The 19,236-nt window shown below is 42.5% G+C and overlaps 1 protein-coding gene across 5 annotated transcripts in view; it reads left to right on the forward strand.

The window, feature by feature from the left end:
• EPB41L2 (erythrocyte membrane protein band 4.1 like 2) overlaps positions 1 to 19,236 on the forward strand; it is a 205,508-nt gene that overhangs the window by 179,800 nt on the left and 6,472 nt on the right. For 3 of the 5 annotated variants that reach the window (XM_028125387.2, XM_028125384.2, XM_088023871.1), the window contains 4 exons: positions 19 to 141; positions 1,936 to 2,034; positions 3,630 to 3,710; positions 8,217 to 8,326. In XM_028125387.2, the coding sequence (XP_027981188.2) occupies positions 19 to 141; positions 1,936 to 2,034; positions 3,630 to 3,710; positions 8,217 to 8,321 (408 nt within the window). In that variant the 3' untranslated portion in view covers positions 8,322 to 8,326. The remainder of the gene's footprint in view (positions 1 to 18; positions 142 to 1,935; positions 2,035 to 3,629; positions 3,711 to 8,216; positions 8,327 to 19,236) is intronic. The other 2 variants (XM_028125385.2, XM_028125386.2) reach the window with 1 other exon arrangement.

Below are 19,236 nucleotides of genomic sequence, written 5' to 3' on the forward strand. Positions count from 1 at the left end.
CCTTCCTTTCCACCTCAGCCACCAGTGGTAAAAACAGAGATGGTAACAATTTCTGATGCCTCACAAAGGACAGAAATCTCCACCAAGGAAGTCCCTATTGTCCAAACTGAGACCAAAACCATCACATATGAGTCTCCACAGGTACAAAAACTCTAGATTTGGACTACTTCAGTTCTTTACTTTGTGTCTGTTTTTGTCTTCTAGTTTACGTGTTTCTGACCTTGATGTAGCCTTCCATATCTCAGTGTCATAATCGCAATCGAACCTGCTGTATTGTTTCTTAGATTACGACAGAGCTGCAGTCAAATTGGCGGCCCAGCAATTCGGGGTGGGGGGTGGGGGAGAGGGCATACACAGGATTATTTAGGAGAGGCAGTAGCAATCTTGTCCGTGTTATAAGTTGTTCTGGGCATGTTGATATACACTTGGGAATCAGGTCACTTACAAAGCTTATTGGATCTGATGTAATTTGTGGATTCGTAAGATTTAGGCTCTTCCCCCCCCAACACCCCAAACTCCGTGCAGATAAGATCGAGTCAACTCATTCTTGCTTGCCAAGTGTACGCACACACACACTTCTGTGCTTCTCTTTCACGTGGGATTATTTTCTGAAGATGTGTTGTCGATCTTACGTAAACATGATACTGTGTGTCAAAATAATTATCAGATTTGTGGGTTTAATTTTAGACATTGATTTAGACATTATTCAGACATTGATTCTGTAAAGATTTGAAATATGCATTAAGATGTCTAGCCTTAAGGGTAGTAAAAAAGGGGAAAGCGTTCATTATGTCAAAATGGAACTGTTTAGAAATTTATACAACTATTTTCTCGTCTGAGAAATTTAGTGTTCTACAGTAGGATTGTACCATGGTGGAGGGTGGCAGATTATTGACCTCTCTCAGAATCTTTTTTAAAAGGTTTAACGTGGGTATGTTTAAATACTCCTCAAAATTATTTTAGACATGTTATCCATGTATGTGCATAGATCCACATAAACCAAAACGGGTTTCTTATGAATGGGTGTGGTGGGAGAGCATGTACTCGTGTGTCTGTAGTATAGTAAGTGCCTAGTAAAGAAATACAGGTGCATGACTCAAATTTAGAGAAATTTCCCCGTAACTTGGTCCAAAAGGCTCTGGGCTTTCTGGTTATTTCCCTGTGATAATGTCAGGAAATGGGAGACAAGTATGTTTGGTGATCTTCACATGTACTCTTAGGCTATTAATTTGTTTCCTATTTCCCCTGGTAAACTCTAGAACTTTTTACCTTTTTTAGTATCAAAGCAAACAAGTCAAAACCTAGTTAGATATATGCCTGGGATTTATATATGACCCATGCAGAGAGAGCACATGCATATTAAAATCCATGTACCCATATATATGCTCATAACAAACTATTATAGGAATAATGTTATTTTAAAAAATCTAGAGATAAGCAAATTACCAAATCACATAGGTTTAGTCTATCCTAGTCAGGTTCTGTGGCTTTGTAAATGAGAAAATGTTTATCTGTTTTTACCACCTGTGCTAAAAAAAAAAAAAAAAAAAACAACTCAGCACTTCTGGTCACTGTGGAAACTTCCCTGTCTGGTTCTCTAGTTTCTTTTTCTAGCTTCTGCAAAAGGCCTTCGGTCAAACTGTCTCATGACCCTTGTAGCTCTCAGTCCCATTTTCTACTTGATTCTTCCTTTTTTTTCTCCCTCCCAGGAGGTTTGCTTCTCCACATGCATTTAGGCTTTGCCTTTAGTCTGTTTAAAGGCCAGCCAACCTCCTGCTCAGTAAATCACCGCTACAAACATGCAAAGGATGGGCAGATAACGTCTTCTGCCGACCTCGAAGATTTCACAAGATGCATATTCGACGGGGAGGGGTCTTTTTGACAACATAATGGAAATTAAGCATTACTTTGTATTTTTCCTCCAACTATCCAAAGATTGACGGCGGGGCCGGTGGTGACTCGGGGACATTACTGACAGCACAAACCATCACATCTGAGTCTGTGTCGACAACGACAACAACACATATCACCAAGGTAAAGCAATCCAGGGTGAGACCTTGCAAACAGGACCTTTTCTGAGTTGTTTCTTTGTTCCTCTACAAGCTTCAAAGTAATAGACCGTGCCAGTGGAATAAAAATGCCCGGACTTAAAGTATCCAAGAAATTGGGCTCCATTGACAAATGTATTTTTGTAAAGTACAAGGGGATAAAAATAGGTCATGAATAACTATATGTCAGCCAGCTACAGGAGAGAGAAAGTATAATAGAAGCGGAAGCATAAGTTTGGTAAGTACAAATGAACCCTCCCAACTGAAGCAAGTGAATGTTTTAAGACCATCATTCAGAATTTTCAAAGTAATATAATTTTCCCTTCATTGATTCAAGATGCTCATATATTGGATATGGGGCATTTTTCCAGATCATTCTCTCATCCTCTAAAGTTTTAACACCAGATGACCGATGATTCTCAGATTATGGTCCCCGGACTAGCAGTAGCAGTCTTTCCTGGGACTTGTTCGAAGTGTGAGTCCCGTGGCCCCACTCCAGATCTACTGAAACCCTGGGAGTGGTTGTAGGAGCCCTCCAGGTGATCCTGATGCATGCTGCTGTCATCAGGTTTACTCCTATCTCTCACATTTTGTTAGTGCTTGAAGGATTTAAATGTATCCTTTATACCCTCCTCACCCTGTATTTCAGCCAGAAACTTTGTGAATTAAAAAAATGCCATGTAAATGCAAGGTGGTATTGGTGCTCATTTTAAGGGCTACCCAGTTATCCAGGCTTGCGATAAACCTGGTCTCTTACAATAAAGTGCTATCACTTGGGAACATAGTGTATATCAGGGCTGTGCTTTCTCAGGACTGTGTGTTATTTGCTCGTAGTTCAGCGTCACAGCCGTATGATCCTGTCAACCTCAGTCATGTCCCAGGCTCTGCCAGCTTGCTCCGAGCCAGTGACTCTGGGTGGTGGTTTGTGCCAGAGCTCCTGCCCCCAGTTGGCTCACGCGGTCTTTGTTAGCAGGCACAGCGACATACAGAAGTTATCACTGACCACAAATCTTTATATCGCCCTCATGCATCTTCTGAATCTTAAGCCAAATCCAAGTCTTCTTTTATCTTATTGCACTAAGCCAAATGAACAAAATTACCCGTGGATTTGTCTGAGAATCAGTCAGTCAAAACTATGACATGAGTTCCCAAACCTAAACCAGGGACCTAAATTGTTAGAATTCCTTGTAACTCTACATAAACCAGAGAATTATTTCTTCTTTCCTCTTTTAACAAATTGGCCAATTGGGAGTAAAGAAACTCCGGGAAATTGTAATGGAATGTCCCAACAGAACTATTTGGATTAAATGGCATCTGTCTCATCTTAATTTCCCTTGAATCTCAATAAATTAGTTTTAAAGTTGCTTTCAGTTGAGGAGGGCTTATGGGTGCTACAACTTTATCAATAGGAATCTCTGCTGAGCTTAAACACAGTTTCTGGAATGTCCGCCTTCTCCACTCATTGTGCGTTGCCTTAATGACCAGAAGGTCTAGATGTGCTCCCTTCTATTCCCTCTCATTATGTATACACATGCGTCAGTGATTGCTGTCTCCCCCCTTTCGTTTCTTTATAACCTTTAGACTGTGAAAGGTGGAATATCTGAAACAAGAATTGAGAAACGCATCGTGATCACGGGAGATGCAGACATCGATCATGACCAGGTAAAGACCTGAAGTTCTGCTTCTGAGAGTGACCACGTCTCTAAGTTGAGCATGTGTCGTCATGTCAGATCCCTGGGTCAGACCCCTTCTCCCAGTGCCTCCTGGATGAATCCACCTCCTAAGCATGACACAAAGACACTTCCCAACCTAGACACAGCCTGTCCTTTCAGGCTTCCTAATGCCAAACCAGCATAAAACATGGATTGCTGTTTATTTCCCACTGGTTCACGTGCACTTTTTAATCCAAATAATCGAGAGGATTGCTGGCAACCATTAGTTATTCATGTGGGCCTGGCTTAAAGGCAAGTCATAGATTAAAAAATGAATGGCAGTTTAATGACACTAGCTTCCAAAAACTAAGAAAAGTCACTAAGTTTGACTTATGCCTACTTTTAGGAACTTGTATTTTTTTAATAACATTAGAAAAATTGGGCCCTTTACCCTTAGGTATTTTCCCCTAATTATTACTATTATTGAGGAGTGGGAGAAGGAAATCTGAAGTCTCTTACAAAGTAGAGAATTTACATGGATTCAGAAACATGTTTAAAAGAATTGTGCTGGGCGCCTGGGTGGCTCAGATGGTTAAGCGTCTGCCTTCGGCTCAGGTCATAATCCCAGGGTCCTGGGATCGAGTCCCGCATCGGGCTCCCTGCTCCTTGGGAGCCTGCTTCTCCCTCTGCCTCTCTCTCTCTCTCTGTGTCTCATGAATAAATAAATAAAATCTTTAAAATAAAATAAAATAAAATAAAAGAATTGTGCTTCCATTTTAATGTTAACTTGAGACGGCTGCATGACTTTAACAACCACGTGATGAGTGGAACTCATCTGGTGACTGAGGGTAGCTTTAATTTAATTTAATTTTTTTTAAAGATTATTTATTTGAGAGAGTGAGTGAGCACGTGTGCTCACAAGCAGGAGGAGGGGCAGAGGAAGAGGGAGAAGCAGGGAGCTTGATGCAGGGCTCATTCCCAGGACCTTGGGATCATGACCTGAGCCAAAGGCAGACCCTTAACTGAGCCACCTACGTACCCCGAGGGTAGCTTTCATTTTAGGCTACAGTCCCAAGTGATGTGAATTTTTTATTTTGTCATTTTCTGAGTGATTTTTAACTCCGCTTTAAAGGAAACCAAGCTATTTTCTTTTATAACAACTTGAAGGAAAGGAAATATTCAATTGACCATCTCGGCTGGGGAGTCAGAACAGATGAGAGTTATCCAGCTTTCAACACAACATCGAACTCAGGAAAGAGAATTTTAGAGAACAGAACTTCTCATTTAAAAGCTCACTCCGTGTGACCAAAGAGAAATAGTTTTTCTTCTCTGCCTAAAAAGAAAACAACATTTTGTAAACCCCTATAATGTGATTTTCCTTATGTCTTTCCTGATGTATTTTTTTCATTCCTTGAGAGCTATCAGAGGTTAAAGGGTTGCCCTGACTCTGAATTTTGACTTTGTAGTAGAGATTCCTAGTAGTTGACCAGTACCTTTGTCTGTTTGCCATGGGAAAATGAATGACCCCGTGGAAACGAAGCCTCCAGCTCCCCGTAGAGAGGATTTCTTCTCTGCTGGGACAGTTTTGAGCTCCTCTGACCTAAGTTGGAGCAAACTCTGTTCTTCTTTTCCCCACTGGGAACTCTAGCTCAGCCAGCATTTATTGAATTCCTATGGTGTGAGAGGCGGGAGCCCACATTCTTTGGCATGATGGAAAGTGAAAATCGGGGTCTTCTCCCAGCCTCCACTGAACCTTTGCACTTTCTGGCTTTCTGATGCCATGTTTTCCTTCCGAGGATTATTCTCAGGTTTTATGTGCATATTCTTGTCTTTGGGCCTGTTGTAACAGTACTGCCTCTGAATAGCAAATAATGAAAACACACTTTGAAATGTAAGTAACAAAATAACACATTCCTCACTCTTAAATTAGAAAAAAAAACCCGCAGCTTTACCTGTGACTGCAGGGACAGGGCCTTGTTTGTGCGATGTGGTGCTTCAACCTGCTTTAAAACCGAGGGCAGATACCCAAATGAGAGAAGAGATATTTGATGTTTTCATAACTTTTTCATGTTTAAGTATGAGATGCATCAACTTTTTTGAGTATGTTTAATTGTGGCCTCTGGTATGCTTGTACTGGAAGCTCAGGAAGCTCCCTCTCTCCTTACTGCCTGTAATGAGACCGTGAATGTATTTAAAATTAGAAGGAAATCACTTCCCTGCCAAAAACAGAAGCCGATCGCGTAGTGACTTGAATATCATTGACCCCCTTTTCAGTTCCTTGCCCTATATTAAAAGAATTTTAATAGTGGAAAGAAACCCTTCCTCTGAGGGCGCCTGGATGGCTCAGTCGTTAAGCGTCTGCCTTCGGCTCAGGTCATGATCCCAGGATGCTGGGATTGAGTCCCACATCGGGCTCCCTGCTCAGCGGGAAGCCTGCTTCTCCCTCTCCCACTCCCCCTGCTTGTGTTCCTGCTCTTGCCATGTCTCTCTCTGTCAAATAAATAAATAAAATCTTAAAAAAAAAAAAAAAACCTTCCTCTGAGCAAGACTGGAAAAAAGGAATCGTGCATTTAGAGACCCTTGCTTTGCAGGCAGTTCACCCTGTGTACATCCCAGCTCTGCACCAGGTACGTAGGACGCTGCGGTTACTCCTCAGAGTGTCTGTTTCTTTCTAGTAAAATAACTTCTCAATTTGGCAGGAGGATGTGATAGTTTTCTCAAGTCTTTACTCTTGCCATCGTAAATTAACGTTTTGCAGTATTTAATTTCATGTACTGATATTACAGAACGAATGGAACTAATGGTACACGGATTTCAAATGTGTTTGAAGATGATTAAGCAGTTTTTGGTTTTCCCTACTTTTCTGCTAATGAAAACATGTTTCACATGTGTTCCCTTCCCTTAGGCATCATTTGTATTTCCCCTTTAACATTTGTACTGGTTTAATGTAGGCAGATCTTTGTAATGAACGTGAATTAAAAAGTATCTGACAAGGCGTCTGTAGCTACATTTGGCTCCTATCGGAGCTGTCCCTTTCCCAAACTGGATTCCCAGAACCGAAGTGGAGTAGTCCGTTTTGATCGTTCCGATCTCTCACTTCCCTCTGGACACACGCAGATGTGAAGCCACTCTGCTACAGTCTGGCTCCCATCCGCATCCCCACCAAACACACCCGGAAACACTTTCCGACACCCTCCGGGATCAGACGCTGCCCTTCTCCGTACCCCACTCTCACCCTCCAGCCCGCCTGCTCCCACCACGGTTGTGCTGCTCGAATGCGAGAGTCCCCTGCTTGAGTTCACTCTGGTCCTGACGCTGGTGGATCACCAGAGTTTGTTCCCTAGTGGAAATTTAAGCACCCTCAAGTGTGTTCCAAGCTTCTGTGTAAAAATTTTGGGTGTAAAACCTCTTTTTCTGTAGTTTTACCTTTGTGTGTGTGTGGACTCGGGCCCGGGTTTTGTTCAGTAACCTTTCAGCGGACAGAAGTGCAGTTGTCCCCTCCCGCAGATGGCGGAGGCACAGGGAAACCTGTGCTGCTGCTTTCAAAGGCGTGGTTTCCTCGAAAACTTTCCTTTTTGTCTTAGACAGCTTTCCTAGACTTTGCGTGATGTTCCATGGTGTTTTACTTTCTCCTCAAGACATCTTTAAACTTGTTTCCCCTCAGAAAAATAGGCTCTTTCCACTTTGTCACAACACTTGTACGTAGAAACTTTGCCAGCCTCCTCATCGCCCGGTCTGGGAAGAGCCTATGCGGCAGCGGAGGGCACCCTGAGTCCTGCTCCTGCCCACAGCCTAGCGGCAGCTTGGCCTTGAGCACTGCTTGTTGACCTTTGCACCTCCAGTGGTTTTTGCCTGTAAAATACAGACCTGCACTTGCTCAAGAGTCGTCTCTCTTCTTTCCCTTTGCTGATCGTATGTCACCATTGCTGCGGCTGTTCTTAACTGTTCTGTGCCCTCGAAGTTTGGAGATCTTTCTCCGGCAGCATAACAGTTCAGCCAACATCTTGCCTCGGTCAGTTAGTGAGAGCCCACGGGGATCGGGATGAGCAAGGCCTGCTCCTGCGTCTGGGTGTTTGAGGCCATGGGTGACAGCAAGTGCCCCGTGAGTGTATAGGACAGGCGCTGGGCTGGATGCTTTACATCCTCCCTCCAGGCTGTACAGCGAACCTTAAAATGATCCTCACAGCCTTAGCATTAGTCTCGGGTTACAGGTGAGAATATGAAGGTCAGAGAAGATCTGTTTCCTCCAAGTTTCACAGCGGGTACAAGGCTGGGGTTCAGAGTCTGCGCATTTCTTCTGCATGCACCATTATTTGAAAAGACTGGAAAATGGGAATTGGGGGAAATAAACGTTCTCTAAAATGAACTGTGAGCCCATTTCAAATCCCTGCTTCCTCAAAGCAATCAAACCATCTTTGCTGGAGATGGAATCCCAGTTGAGCAGCATACGTGTGTTTTGCCATCCCGAGAAGCAGCCTGTTCCCCCGCTCATGGCGCGCTCTCCTGACCTTGGCAGGCGCTGGCCCAGGCCATCCGGGAAGCCCGAGAGCAGCACCCGGACATGTCAGTCACCAGAGTGGTGGTGCACAAAGAAACAGAGTTGGAGGAAGGGGAAGACTAAGTAAGGTAAGAGAATCCGTATCGTCCGGGGCCTCTGTCCTGGCAGTTCGAGCTCCTCACCCTGCCGGCGGACGTGAAATGTACTTCTCCATCACAGTGTCTGTCTCTTATGGTCCACTTGAGTCTTCGGACTTCATTATCCCAAGCACCGCTGCTCACATTCCCTGCATAAAATTATGAACTCTCTTGACCGATGGGCATGTGATGTTAATAACCGCCATGTATTGAGAACTGCTAATAATTGACATTTGTGTTGTTTTACTATGAACAAGTACATCAGTGTAAGCTCTCTTAATGTTTACAGTGACCCTTTGAGGAAGGTGCCATTGCCTTCATTTAGATGAGGCATTTTTGTTGTAGGGGGCACAAAGGGGAGAGGAGTTGATTCCCTTAAAATATACATGAAGAATTGTGTATCAGAGAATGAACCATAAAGGAAAAGATTGCTTTGGCTATATAAAAATTTAAAACTTAAAATAAAGGATAAAATGACAAAGTTCAATATACCTGGCAGAGAAGGAGTCAATATCGTGAATCTGTCACTAACTCTTCTGTCTCATCAAAAAATTCAAGCACTTAAGTAGAGAAATGGGCAAAGGATTAATCCAGTAAACCACAGAGAAGCTAGGTGAATGGGCAAAGGATTAATCCAGCAAACCACAGAGAAGCTAGGTGAACAATAAAAAATGTTCAGCCTCATTGCTTAAATCAATACAAGTTAAAAATTCAGTGTGTAAGTTTTTACTTATAAATCTGGCAAAGTTTGTTTTTAGCTAGCGTTGGGTAGCTTGTGAGAGGGAAAATGATACTCCTCTGCTGCTTTATAAACTAGTAACATTTCCTGGAGGACAGTTTGGCAAAACCCACATTAAGTGTGCCTAACATTTAAACCACTTTAAGAATTTATTTTAAATAATCAGAGATGTATACAAAGAATTACCTACAAGAGTATTTCTCACATTGTTTCAAATTTTTTGCTAGTATGTATAAAAATCTAAATGGCCCACAGTAGGGATTGGTTTTGCCTTAATGCTGCTTCCCTGTGATCACTAAAATATAGCCATTAAAAGTTGTGCTAAAGAATTCTTAGTGGAATGAGAAATGTTCAGAATTATGTATGTATTTAAAAAGTAGATTTTATTGCATAGCACATATACCAAGATTGTTTTTTGTTTTTTGTTTTGTTTTGTTTTTGTTTTGTTTTTAAAATCATCTGTACACTGATTGGTTAATCGCCCACAGGCATGGCTGGTCACAGAATACACATCTTCCAGCTTGTGATAAGGCCCAGGGCTTTTCCATCACAGGAAGTGAGGACTCCCACCATTGCACCGTCTCCCCTCTGACTTTTTAATTTATGCCCAACTGATTGATATGAAATTACATCTGATTTTCTTGTTCTTACTGATCCTGATAGATTCTGCATACTAGTCCTTTGTTAATTTTTATGTGTTGCAAATATCTTCAGGTTTGTGGTTTGTCTTTTGTTCTCGATATAGGTCAATATAGTTGTTGGTATATTGAATGTAGTTATTAATGGAAGCTAATGTAGTTTACTTATCATGCCTTCCTTTATGGCTTATGCTTTTCCCATACCCTAAGGTATTAGGGATACTATTGATCCAGGTATTTGAATGTTGCTTTTCATAGATCAATTCTTTATCCATAAGAAATTGGTTTTTCTGTGTGGTGAAAAAAATCACTGATCTTTACTTTTGTTTCCTTGAAAAGTAGCCAGTGGTTGAAGAACCCATCCTCTCCCCTCTGATCTGCAGGTCCTATATCCAGTTTCTTGTATGTGGGGGGGGCGTTTCTGGGCACTTTGGTTTCCATTAGTCCATGTGTCTGTCCCTGATCTAATGCCAGACTGTCTAAACTATAGCTTTAAAATGAGTCTTGGTAACGGGTAGGAGGTGTCTCCCCAACTGTGTGTTTTTCTTCAGGAGTATCTTGTCTATTCTGGGCTCTTTCTGTTCCATATAAATTTCAGAATCAGATTGTTGGGTTCTAAGATAACCTTGTGGTATTTTAATTGGAACTGCATCTAGTTTGTAGCTTGAATGGTAAGAATTTCATATTTATGATATTAAGTATTCTTTCCCACAAACATAAAATATCTCTCTCCATTTATAGAGGTGTTTTTTAATGTCTTCCAATAAAGTTGTGTAATTTTTTACCCAGAAGAGGTCTTACAAGTCTTTTCTAGCTGTGGCTGGTATAGGAAGATACAACTGGCTTTTCAGTACTCACCTCATGTCTAGCAACCTTACTCTTTATATGTTAGATGCTGTTTTCAACACAGGGTGTACAAAAGGCCTACAAGCAGAAATCATCTAAAGCTTGAGCATAAGCAGAATATCCATTTAACTGAATAAATGTGCTGTTATGTGCAAGGCTGAGCACTTTCTTGGCTATCCATCAGAATATCAAGGGCTCTATTTTAATCTTGCTAGATCTCAAACTATGTGACATTGGGCAAGTCAGCAGGACTGGGACAATCTACCTTTCCTAATTCGTAGGCTTTATTATAAGAATATAATAATACATACATAATGAATGAGAAGATTTAGTGTTACACAAGTACAAAAATATTGGGTATTTCTCCTGAATTATGTTACTTAATCAGGAACATAAGACAAAAATTAGTGACCAGTGTGAGCATTACCAATATCCCACTTTCATTTGTGGCATTTTATTAGGTTTTAAAGTGAATTAGTTACATCCATTATCCCCAGCACCTATACTCATCTTTGCAGTGGGCATGCATGTACACACACGCGCATTGCCTTTGAAGTTTGCCTGTCTCAAAGGACACCTTTTATAGGCAGCCTTGTTAAACAGATTTAGGCAGTTAAAATGTAAATTCACATGTAAGGTGAGCAAACTAGATAAATTTGGAAAGATTCATTCATCCATTCAAAAAATATGAGAACCAAAGTGTGCTAGGGTAGAGCGAGGCGCTGAGGATTCAAATGGTCAAACTGGTAAACCGAACAGAGTCCCCTTTCTCGGGAAAGGATCCGCGCTGGGAGGGGAGGTATAAATATTAAGAAACAAAATGTAATTGCAAATGTGATAATTGCTCTGAAGGAAATAATGGGATAGGAGAGAACCAAAGTCTGTGTGCGGCTCCTCTCGGCCTCGCAGCGGCCAGCACCCAGCGGAGCGCGGAGGCCTTGGGAGGCTCGGCCCTCTGCATGCTCTTCTGGCACCACTGCATGCTCTTCTGGGCGGCCACACACCAAAGCTGCTGTAAATTTAAGCTTTCCCTTGAGACACCGAGTTTGAGTTGAGATCTGAAGGACGAATAGGAGTTACCTCGGCATCTCCAGTCATTGCAGCACCCCCACCTCCTGCTGGCTCAGCTTGTTCTGGAAGACGTTCCCTCGCCGGTGCCTGTCAGGGCTGGGAGGACGAGTGCGCGTGTACCCCTTCAGCTACCCACTGGCTGCCCCGCCAGGGTCCCACAGAGGCAGCAGGTGGGCCGAGGCAAAGAGCAGGCCAGTCGCTGAACGCCAGAAAAAGAAGAATAAATAACTCTTGGTGAGGTATCTGCCCCGTCTCCCTTTCTCGGACATGAGAAGCTCTCGTCCTGATCTGACCTGACCTCTTCCTTTGGAGGAGCTCTGAGCTTCTGATGAAGCATTGAGAGTAGGGCGAGGGGAGCACGTGGGAAGATGGTGCCAGAAGAGCATGCAGAGGGCCGAGCCTCCCAAGGCCTCTGCGCTCCGCTGGGTGCTGGCCGCTGCGAGGCCGAGAGGAGCCGCACACAGACTCTGTGAAGAAGGAAACACGCTTCAGAGGAGTCCTTGATTAAATCTTTGTAACTGATTTTTTTTTTTCCCTGTGTTCTGTGAAGGACTCCTCCCTCCCCGGTTCATCCTAAATGCATGTTTACGAGCCCATGTTAGCGGCCTTTTCGCCGCTGGAATGGTGTCCCCCTAATAGTCCCCACGAGGAAGAAGAGTCCTGCCTGCTGGTTTGGTCTGGGCGGCCTCAGAAAGGAGGACGAGCCCCAGGACGGGGAGCTGGTGACTTGGCTTCAGTTGGCACCGTCCCCTCTCTGAAGCCAGACTTCAGACAAGTCCCTGTGACTCCTGGAGTCGTCACTGGTGTGTAGGATAAAAAGCAGGGCGCCTGGGTGGCTCAGATGGTTAAGCGTCTGCCTTCAGCTCAGGTCATGATCCCAGGGTCTTGGGATCGGGTCCCGCATCGGGCTCCCTGCTCCTTGGGAGTCTGCTTCTCCCTCTGCCCCTCTCCTTCCCTCTCTCTCTCTCTCTCTCTCTCTCTGTCTCTCATGAATAAATTAATAAAATCTAAAAAAAAAATCCATATGAAATCAAATTAAAAAAAAAAAAAAAGCAAATGACACCTCCTTTTCAGCCGAAAGCAGTGAGCAGCCAAAGGGAATGATGGAGGAGCAGCCTCTCTCATCCGCTCACTCGTTTTACTCTTGTTGTTGTTGCTTATTACACCAATATATGCAGAATGCCCATTGCGTGTCCTCTGTGTACCATGAAGGTTCAGCTCAAACAAGGTCTGCACTCACACTAAATCACGGCAGCAGAATAGAGTCTCTGGTTTGAGGAAGTGTTCTGGGCTGCGTTTGGTAGGAGCCAAAGGGCAAGATCTCTACATTAGGATGGGGTGTCAGATGGCTTCTCACTTGAGCTCCCAGGGGAGTAGGAATAGCTCAGGGAAGAAAGGCACGGAAGGGGGCATTCCAGGCAAGAGCTGGTACTGTGAACCTCACGCTCTGAGAATGGAGCAGAATCAGGCGTGGCCAGGCTGCAGGACACGTGCACGGGGAGAGCGACGGGAAGTGAGGGGGCCAGAGAGACAGAGGCCTGACCATAAAGAGTGTCACAAGCCAGGCTAAAGCGGTTAAGCTCTATTTGGAAAAGTGAAGGGGAGGGTATGCCTCATGTATTTGAGAGATGATAAGGGGGTAGAGGTTTGTGACTCTGGTGACTGTTTGCTTTGGGATATGGAAGTTAGTGACTTGGGAAGATGGCAGAGCAGGGGAGAATCCCAGGCTTCTGGCATGAGCAAATGAGTTGATGGTGGTACCTATAATTTCAGTCTTGGGATACAGGTGTTATTTTTCCACAAGCCACGCACAATATGGCCAGTCTTCCCAGCTCAGCTGTCTTGAAGCAGAGGCGTATTTTTTGTTCTTGGTACCACAGGAGAGCATACCTGCCATAGGCATTATGGGGGAAGCTTGGAAGTGAATCTGTAAGGCCCTGTCTTACACACACGCACACGGCATGGTTATTTGGAAATTTACCAGATAGTCTGAGTGTTAAGAGGAAATGCGGCATCGCAGATCTGCTGGATTCAAATCTGTTTCATAGGTATGTGACCTGTGCAAGTTCTTCCACGTTTCTGTTCTTCGGTTCTGCCATCTGTGACCTGAAGATGATAGTAGAATTTATAGAGGAGTTTGTTTCCAAGGCACGTTGTGCCTTGTAGCATATCAAGTCAGCTGTAGGAACCCTTTTTGCTCCTAAGAATAAAAGAAACTTTGGAATATCCTTCCCCGGAGATTCTGAGTTGAGATGCATGTGAAATGTCTACATGGAGAGGTCCAGGAGGTAGCCAAGAGCTTTGAGAGAAATCACAACAGGCTCAGGGGCCAAAGGTAGAGGTTTGAAGGCCATCTGAATGTGTCTTCTCGTGAGGAAGCCTTTAGTTTGAGTGATGTTACCCTGGGCCAGGTCAGAGGAGATGCAGGAGGGGGAATGGGAAAGTAGGAAGAAAACGGGGAGGAAAGGATGTCACAAAAGTTGCAAAAGACGAGAACTCCAAGAAGGAGAGAGTAATTAAGTATTGAATATTAAATCAAGTGAACATGACCTCTGGAATTGTTGGTATAGAATCAGCCTGGGTCTTGGTCAAAGCTGTGTCAGCCAGGTGGTAGGATGGAGCCCTGTCACAGGTTGAGGACATGGGGATTTTACATGGAGAGTGCTTTCAAGAAGCTTTCTGTGTTATTGCACATCCATGAACACCAATTTCTAAATAAGATAATATTGTCTTCAAGCTAACATTTCCGAGTCAGGGTGATATTCAGAGTTTCAAGATGAACTCAAGAGCCAAACAGGAAATTAACATTTGCTATCTAACTGACTTGAAGGAGAAAAGAGCCACGTTGGCTGAACTGAGTTCTCGCTCATCACGAGCTGCTTGTTTACGTGTGGGCCCTGATGAGCATCACTTTGTCTTTGAAGGAGAAGCCCAAGCCTATTGACTTCCAGATGACCATTTCCAGTTCAGGAGCCAGGAGTTTTTCAGGCATAGCACATGTGTTTCATTTTAATTTTATTCAATTTGCCTAGTTATACTAGTCTCGTACCTAAAATTAGCATTAGTTTTCAGTGTAGATTAATCAAACCTAAAATGCAGATTTATACACAGACATGAAAAGCCATTTCGGATTCAGTGGCTTTCAGACACAGCCAGTTTTCACTTTGGAATGCTGTGGAATGTTCTGCTTCACGTTTACAAATCTGGCAGGTGCTATCAGTGAGTCAGTTCCAATATATTTGAACTACCCAACAAAAGCACTGGACGCCACTGCTGTTGTGCATTCGTTAGCACGAGAGTCACTAATTCCCCAGGGTCTGCTCTCGGACAAAATTATTATTGACTGTTGTTTTTGCAAATGGAACTATTGTTATTGGTTTTTTTTTTTTCTGGTAATAACAGAGGCGATTATAGTTTTTAAAAAGGGAGAGAGAGCAGAAAATGTAAATGATCCATAACTCCTCTGCTCCTAGAGATAGATACTCCCTTTTCACAGTGTGTATGTGAGTGAACACACACACACACACACACACACACACACACACACACACACACACACACTCTCCTGCCTCTGTAGATGTGGGCTAGTACTGTTGATTCTGTTCTATAGCCTGTCTTCTTATCCCCCTAACAGTATGTTGGAGATAATCTTCCTTGGCAGTATCTCCTCATTTTTCATCAGCCATCGAACAGACACGTGAGGATTTACGTGACACCTGTTAACGGGCATTTAGGTTATTCCTCAGTTCTCACAATTCAACATGCAGCTGCAAAGATCATATTCATGTGTACATTTGGGGGGCACCAAATTCATCGTTTTCTAGGGCAAATATTTCCTCCTGAAAGGTTTGAACAAGTTAGACTCCTACTTGCAGTTTATGAGCATCCCTGTGGCCCCACACCTTTGCTGACACCAAAGATTGTAAAACATTTAAAAAATCTTTGCCTGTCTGGTGAGGAAAGAGCATTTGTTCCTGGCCCCTGAGGGGGTGGGCATGGTGATCATGACTTTATTATACCCTAGATGAGGGCATATTGAGGAGTATGAAAATGAAAAGAATATTTTATTCTAAACAGTTTAAAATTAGAGCCTCTTCTTTCCTCCCAACCCTTTTTAATGAGGAAGTAGAATCCTAGAGAATAAAGTAATTTGCATCAGTCACTTATACTCAGGACTCATAAATGCCATCCATGTGCAGAGCTAAGGATAGTTTCATCTGTCTGAAGAACCTCAAATGTTGGTCATCCCAGATAACTATTTTCTAAACATGTAAATTTGTGGGTGGCATTAGGAAGGAATTTTGCTATGGTAACCAAGTAGTGTGTGTGTTTAAGATATTCCTGACCCCAGGAGGATTACATTTGAGGACATGTTGGCCCTATGTTTATTTAACTCTCATGCATCAAAATAATTTTGTTAGCCTTAGAGCAAGTATGTATCTAAACTTGCCCAGTATAATACCAGTCCTCACCTTTGGCTATTTGAAATGTGGCTCTTCCCAAATTGAGATGTGCTATAAGTATGTTATTCATACTGGATTTGAAGACGTTAGAATAAAAGTATAAACTAATAATAAGCTAGAGAGTTGGGTCTAGAGATGAATTCTTTTGATTCCCACTAAGCTTCCTATTGAAGGAAAACACAAGACAAATATTTAGTGAGTTCATATATGGTTTCAAGGTTTTTTTTTTTTTCCTAAAAGATAACGGTTTTGATGCTGTTTTTTTAAGCATAACTTTTATTTGATGCTACAGAGAAATGTTTTCTTCATCTCTCTGTCTTATGAACCTAAGATTGATACAAGTTTATTAGCCAGAATACAGTATACTGAATGTAACCTTATTCTAGTCCATTTGTTACTAAAAAGAAGCTTTAAGATTTTGTAAAATGCTTTCATATCAAGTTCCCACAAGATTTAAACCTAGCAGAATGAACCAGAAGACCTTATGCTAGCTTTAAGGCCAAATATTAACTACACATAGAAATCTTTGTCAGAGCTTTCAGAGATTTGGGAAAGCCATTTTTAAAAAGAAGGCAGAGTCCTTCCAGGATATTATAGATGTAGTTATTTAACAAAAGAACAGAAAAATGAAACCACAAACTTTCCACTTAAATCAGCAGGTGAACGTAATGGAAAAGACAGGCAGTAGTGCTTTCTTCCTAGAAATGAAGTCCAATTTTGTTTTTTCCCCTCCCAAGTCCCTGTTCATAGTTCTTGCCTTTGCACCTCAGTCCCTATTACATTCATTCATAGATCCATCAATGTATACTATTGTGAAAATACCACATTTGAAGCACTTTGATTATTGTGAGAAAGAGGTAAGCCCGTAAGAACATGAATGCAAATAACATATAGAGTAAAAAGTAGTGTTTTAGGAGAACCCTTGATAAAGGGCTATGGAAGGTGACAGAAGAAAGTTTCTGATTGGCAGATCTGAGACTTCCCCAGAAAGGTGGGGGTGGGGGGCGGCGGACAGGATTTGCACATACAGAGGTGAGCAGAGAGGAAGGAGCATGTGGAGAAGCAACGGGTTGGTTATCAGGAAGAGCAGCTCCTACGTGTAGCTGTGTGTTGAGTTCTCAGCAGAGCTGGAAGGACTTGTCAAAGGCATATTGATGAGGGTATGACGTTCCATGTCAGTATCTTAGTTTAGACTTTGCTCTGTAGGTCATCTCTGTAGGGTCTTTGAGTAGGGGAAGGGCCTTTTCAGCAGTGGCCTTCAGGAAGATTAATTCATCAGTAGACGGTAGGATTGATTGAAAGCGTGCTAGATTAGATGAAGTACCTGTAAGGAAACCGTTATACTGGTTCGGGCAATTTTTAATGGGGAAACCGACACCTGTATCTTTAAGAGTAGAACTGAACTTAATTTGGAAGCAAACTGAGCAAAATTTGAAATATTGTAAGTGAAAATCTATAAAAATATTATCTAACACTCACTGAATGCCTACTCTGTGCCCAGTTTTGAGAACTTTGCCATTTATAATTTTAGTTAGTTCTTACCGTCACCCAAGGTGTAGATGAGGACACAGGGGCCTAGAGAGGGCAAGTCTCTCACCTGAGTCACACAGTGGGTGAGTGGCGGAGCTGGATTGACCCATAGTCAGCCCGCATCCACACTACACACTGCTTTGCAGAAGGCTTCATGACAGGAATCTTTGAAATAACAACTCCCACCAATGTAGTTGAAACACAACTCATTTTAGAAAAATTAATTTTGTACAAAATGTCTTTGAAGTTGCAGCTATGATATAAAGCTAAGTGAACAAGTAAAACCATAATACAAAATAATCATATTTAAAAATGAGGTAAAATTGATGTTTTCGTTTGACAGGATAGTCTGCAATTGCTGTGTGGTAGTAATTCTTTAAGTAAAGGGACTTAAATGTGCCAAGTATAAAGATTCTAATAGAAAAATTACTATTAGCTTTAAAGAAAACCCAGTTAATTGGCCCGATGGTGACACTGATGGCTCACCCTCTCCTCAAAGGTAAGGGAGTGTAATTGGCTTAAAAGCTAAAAGAGAGCTTTTACCATTACAGGGGGAGGGAAGGAAGATGTTCTTCCTCGCACCTCCTCTGGAAGGGAAAGAACTACAGTTGTGTGAAAGGTAGACAGTTTTGTTTTTTAACACATGGAAATTTGGGGAAAACATCTCAAACTGACTCTTGAAAGCAAAAGTACTTAACTAAATTGATGTGATTCTAGCAAACTCTGAACTGAACTTCTGTCTTTGAAGTGAAGTTGTGTTAGTGTGTATGTTATCGAGCACAATATAGTTGGCACTCAGAGGAGACTGAGATGGGGGAGGGGACAGGGGAACCTAGTCTAAGACCTAAATGTGAGATGGGAGTCTCTAGGGGCCCACATGAAAGCCTCTTGAGACCAGAAGGGGCACCATGACATCAGGCAAACCAGGCGAAGAAAAATTATTTCCCTGGACTATTTGTTGAACAGGTGTTTGTCTTTCATTTGGCCAAAAAGGAAGAAAACACTAGATTTAATGTTTCCCTCTGAGTTCAGCAGACGCACAAATCTTTGTGAGAGAAGGAAAGGAGGGTGCTAGGTTAGGGATAGCAGATTCTCAACAAGCAGTTCCCAGGCTTCCTGATCTCAGGAACACTTTACACTCTAAAATTTACTGAAGGGCCCACAGAGCTTTTGTTGCTGTGAATTATACATATCAAAAGTTATCATAGTGTAAATCAAAATTACCATATTATAAATGAAACAAAACAAATTAAAAATATTTATTAAAATAGTTCAAAATAATCAGTGAAAGAAACCTGTCAGAAAAGGCTACATGTACTGTGTGGTTACAATGATATGAAATCCTGGAAGAGGCAAAGTGATTGAGGCAGATTACTGGTTGCCACTGAGCTCCTAGGAAGAGTCTTTAAATATTGGGAAGCTACTAGGGCACCTGGGTGGCTTAGTCGGTTAAGCGACTGCCTTCGGCTCAGATCACGATCCTGGAGTCCCGGGATTGAGTCCCGCATTGGGCTCCCTGCTCAGCGGGAAGTCTGCTTCTCCCTCTGACCCTCTTCCCTCTCCTGCTCTCTACCTCTCATTCTCTCTCTCTCTCTAATAAATAAATAAAATCTT

The sequence above is a fragment of the Eumetopias jubatus genome, unplaced genomic scaffold, assembly GCF_037043125.1.
Source record: "Eumetopias jubatus isolate StellerSeaLion01/CBP00866 unplaced genomic scaffold, mEumJub1_p1.0 scaffold_6, whole genome shotgun sequence".
NCBI classification, from domain to species: domain Eukaryota; kingdom Metazoa; phylum Chordata; class Mammalia; order Carnivora; family Otariidae; genus Eumetopias; species Eumetopias jubatus.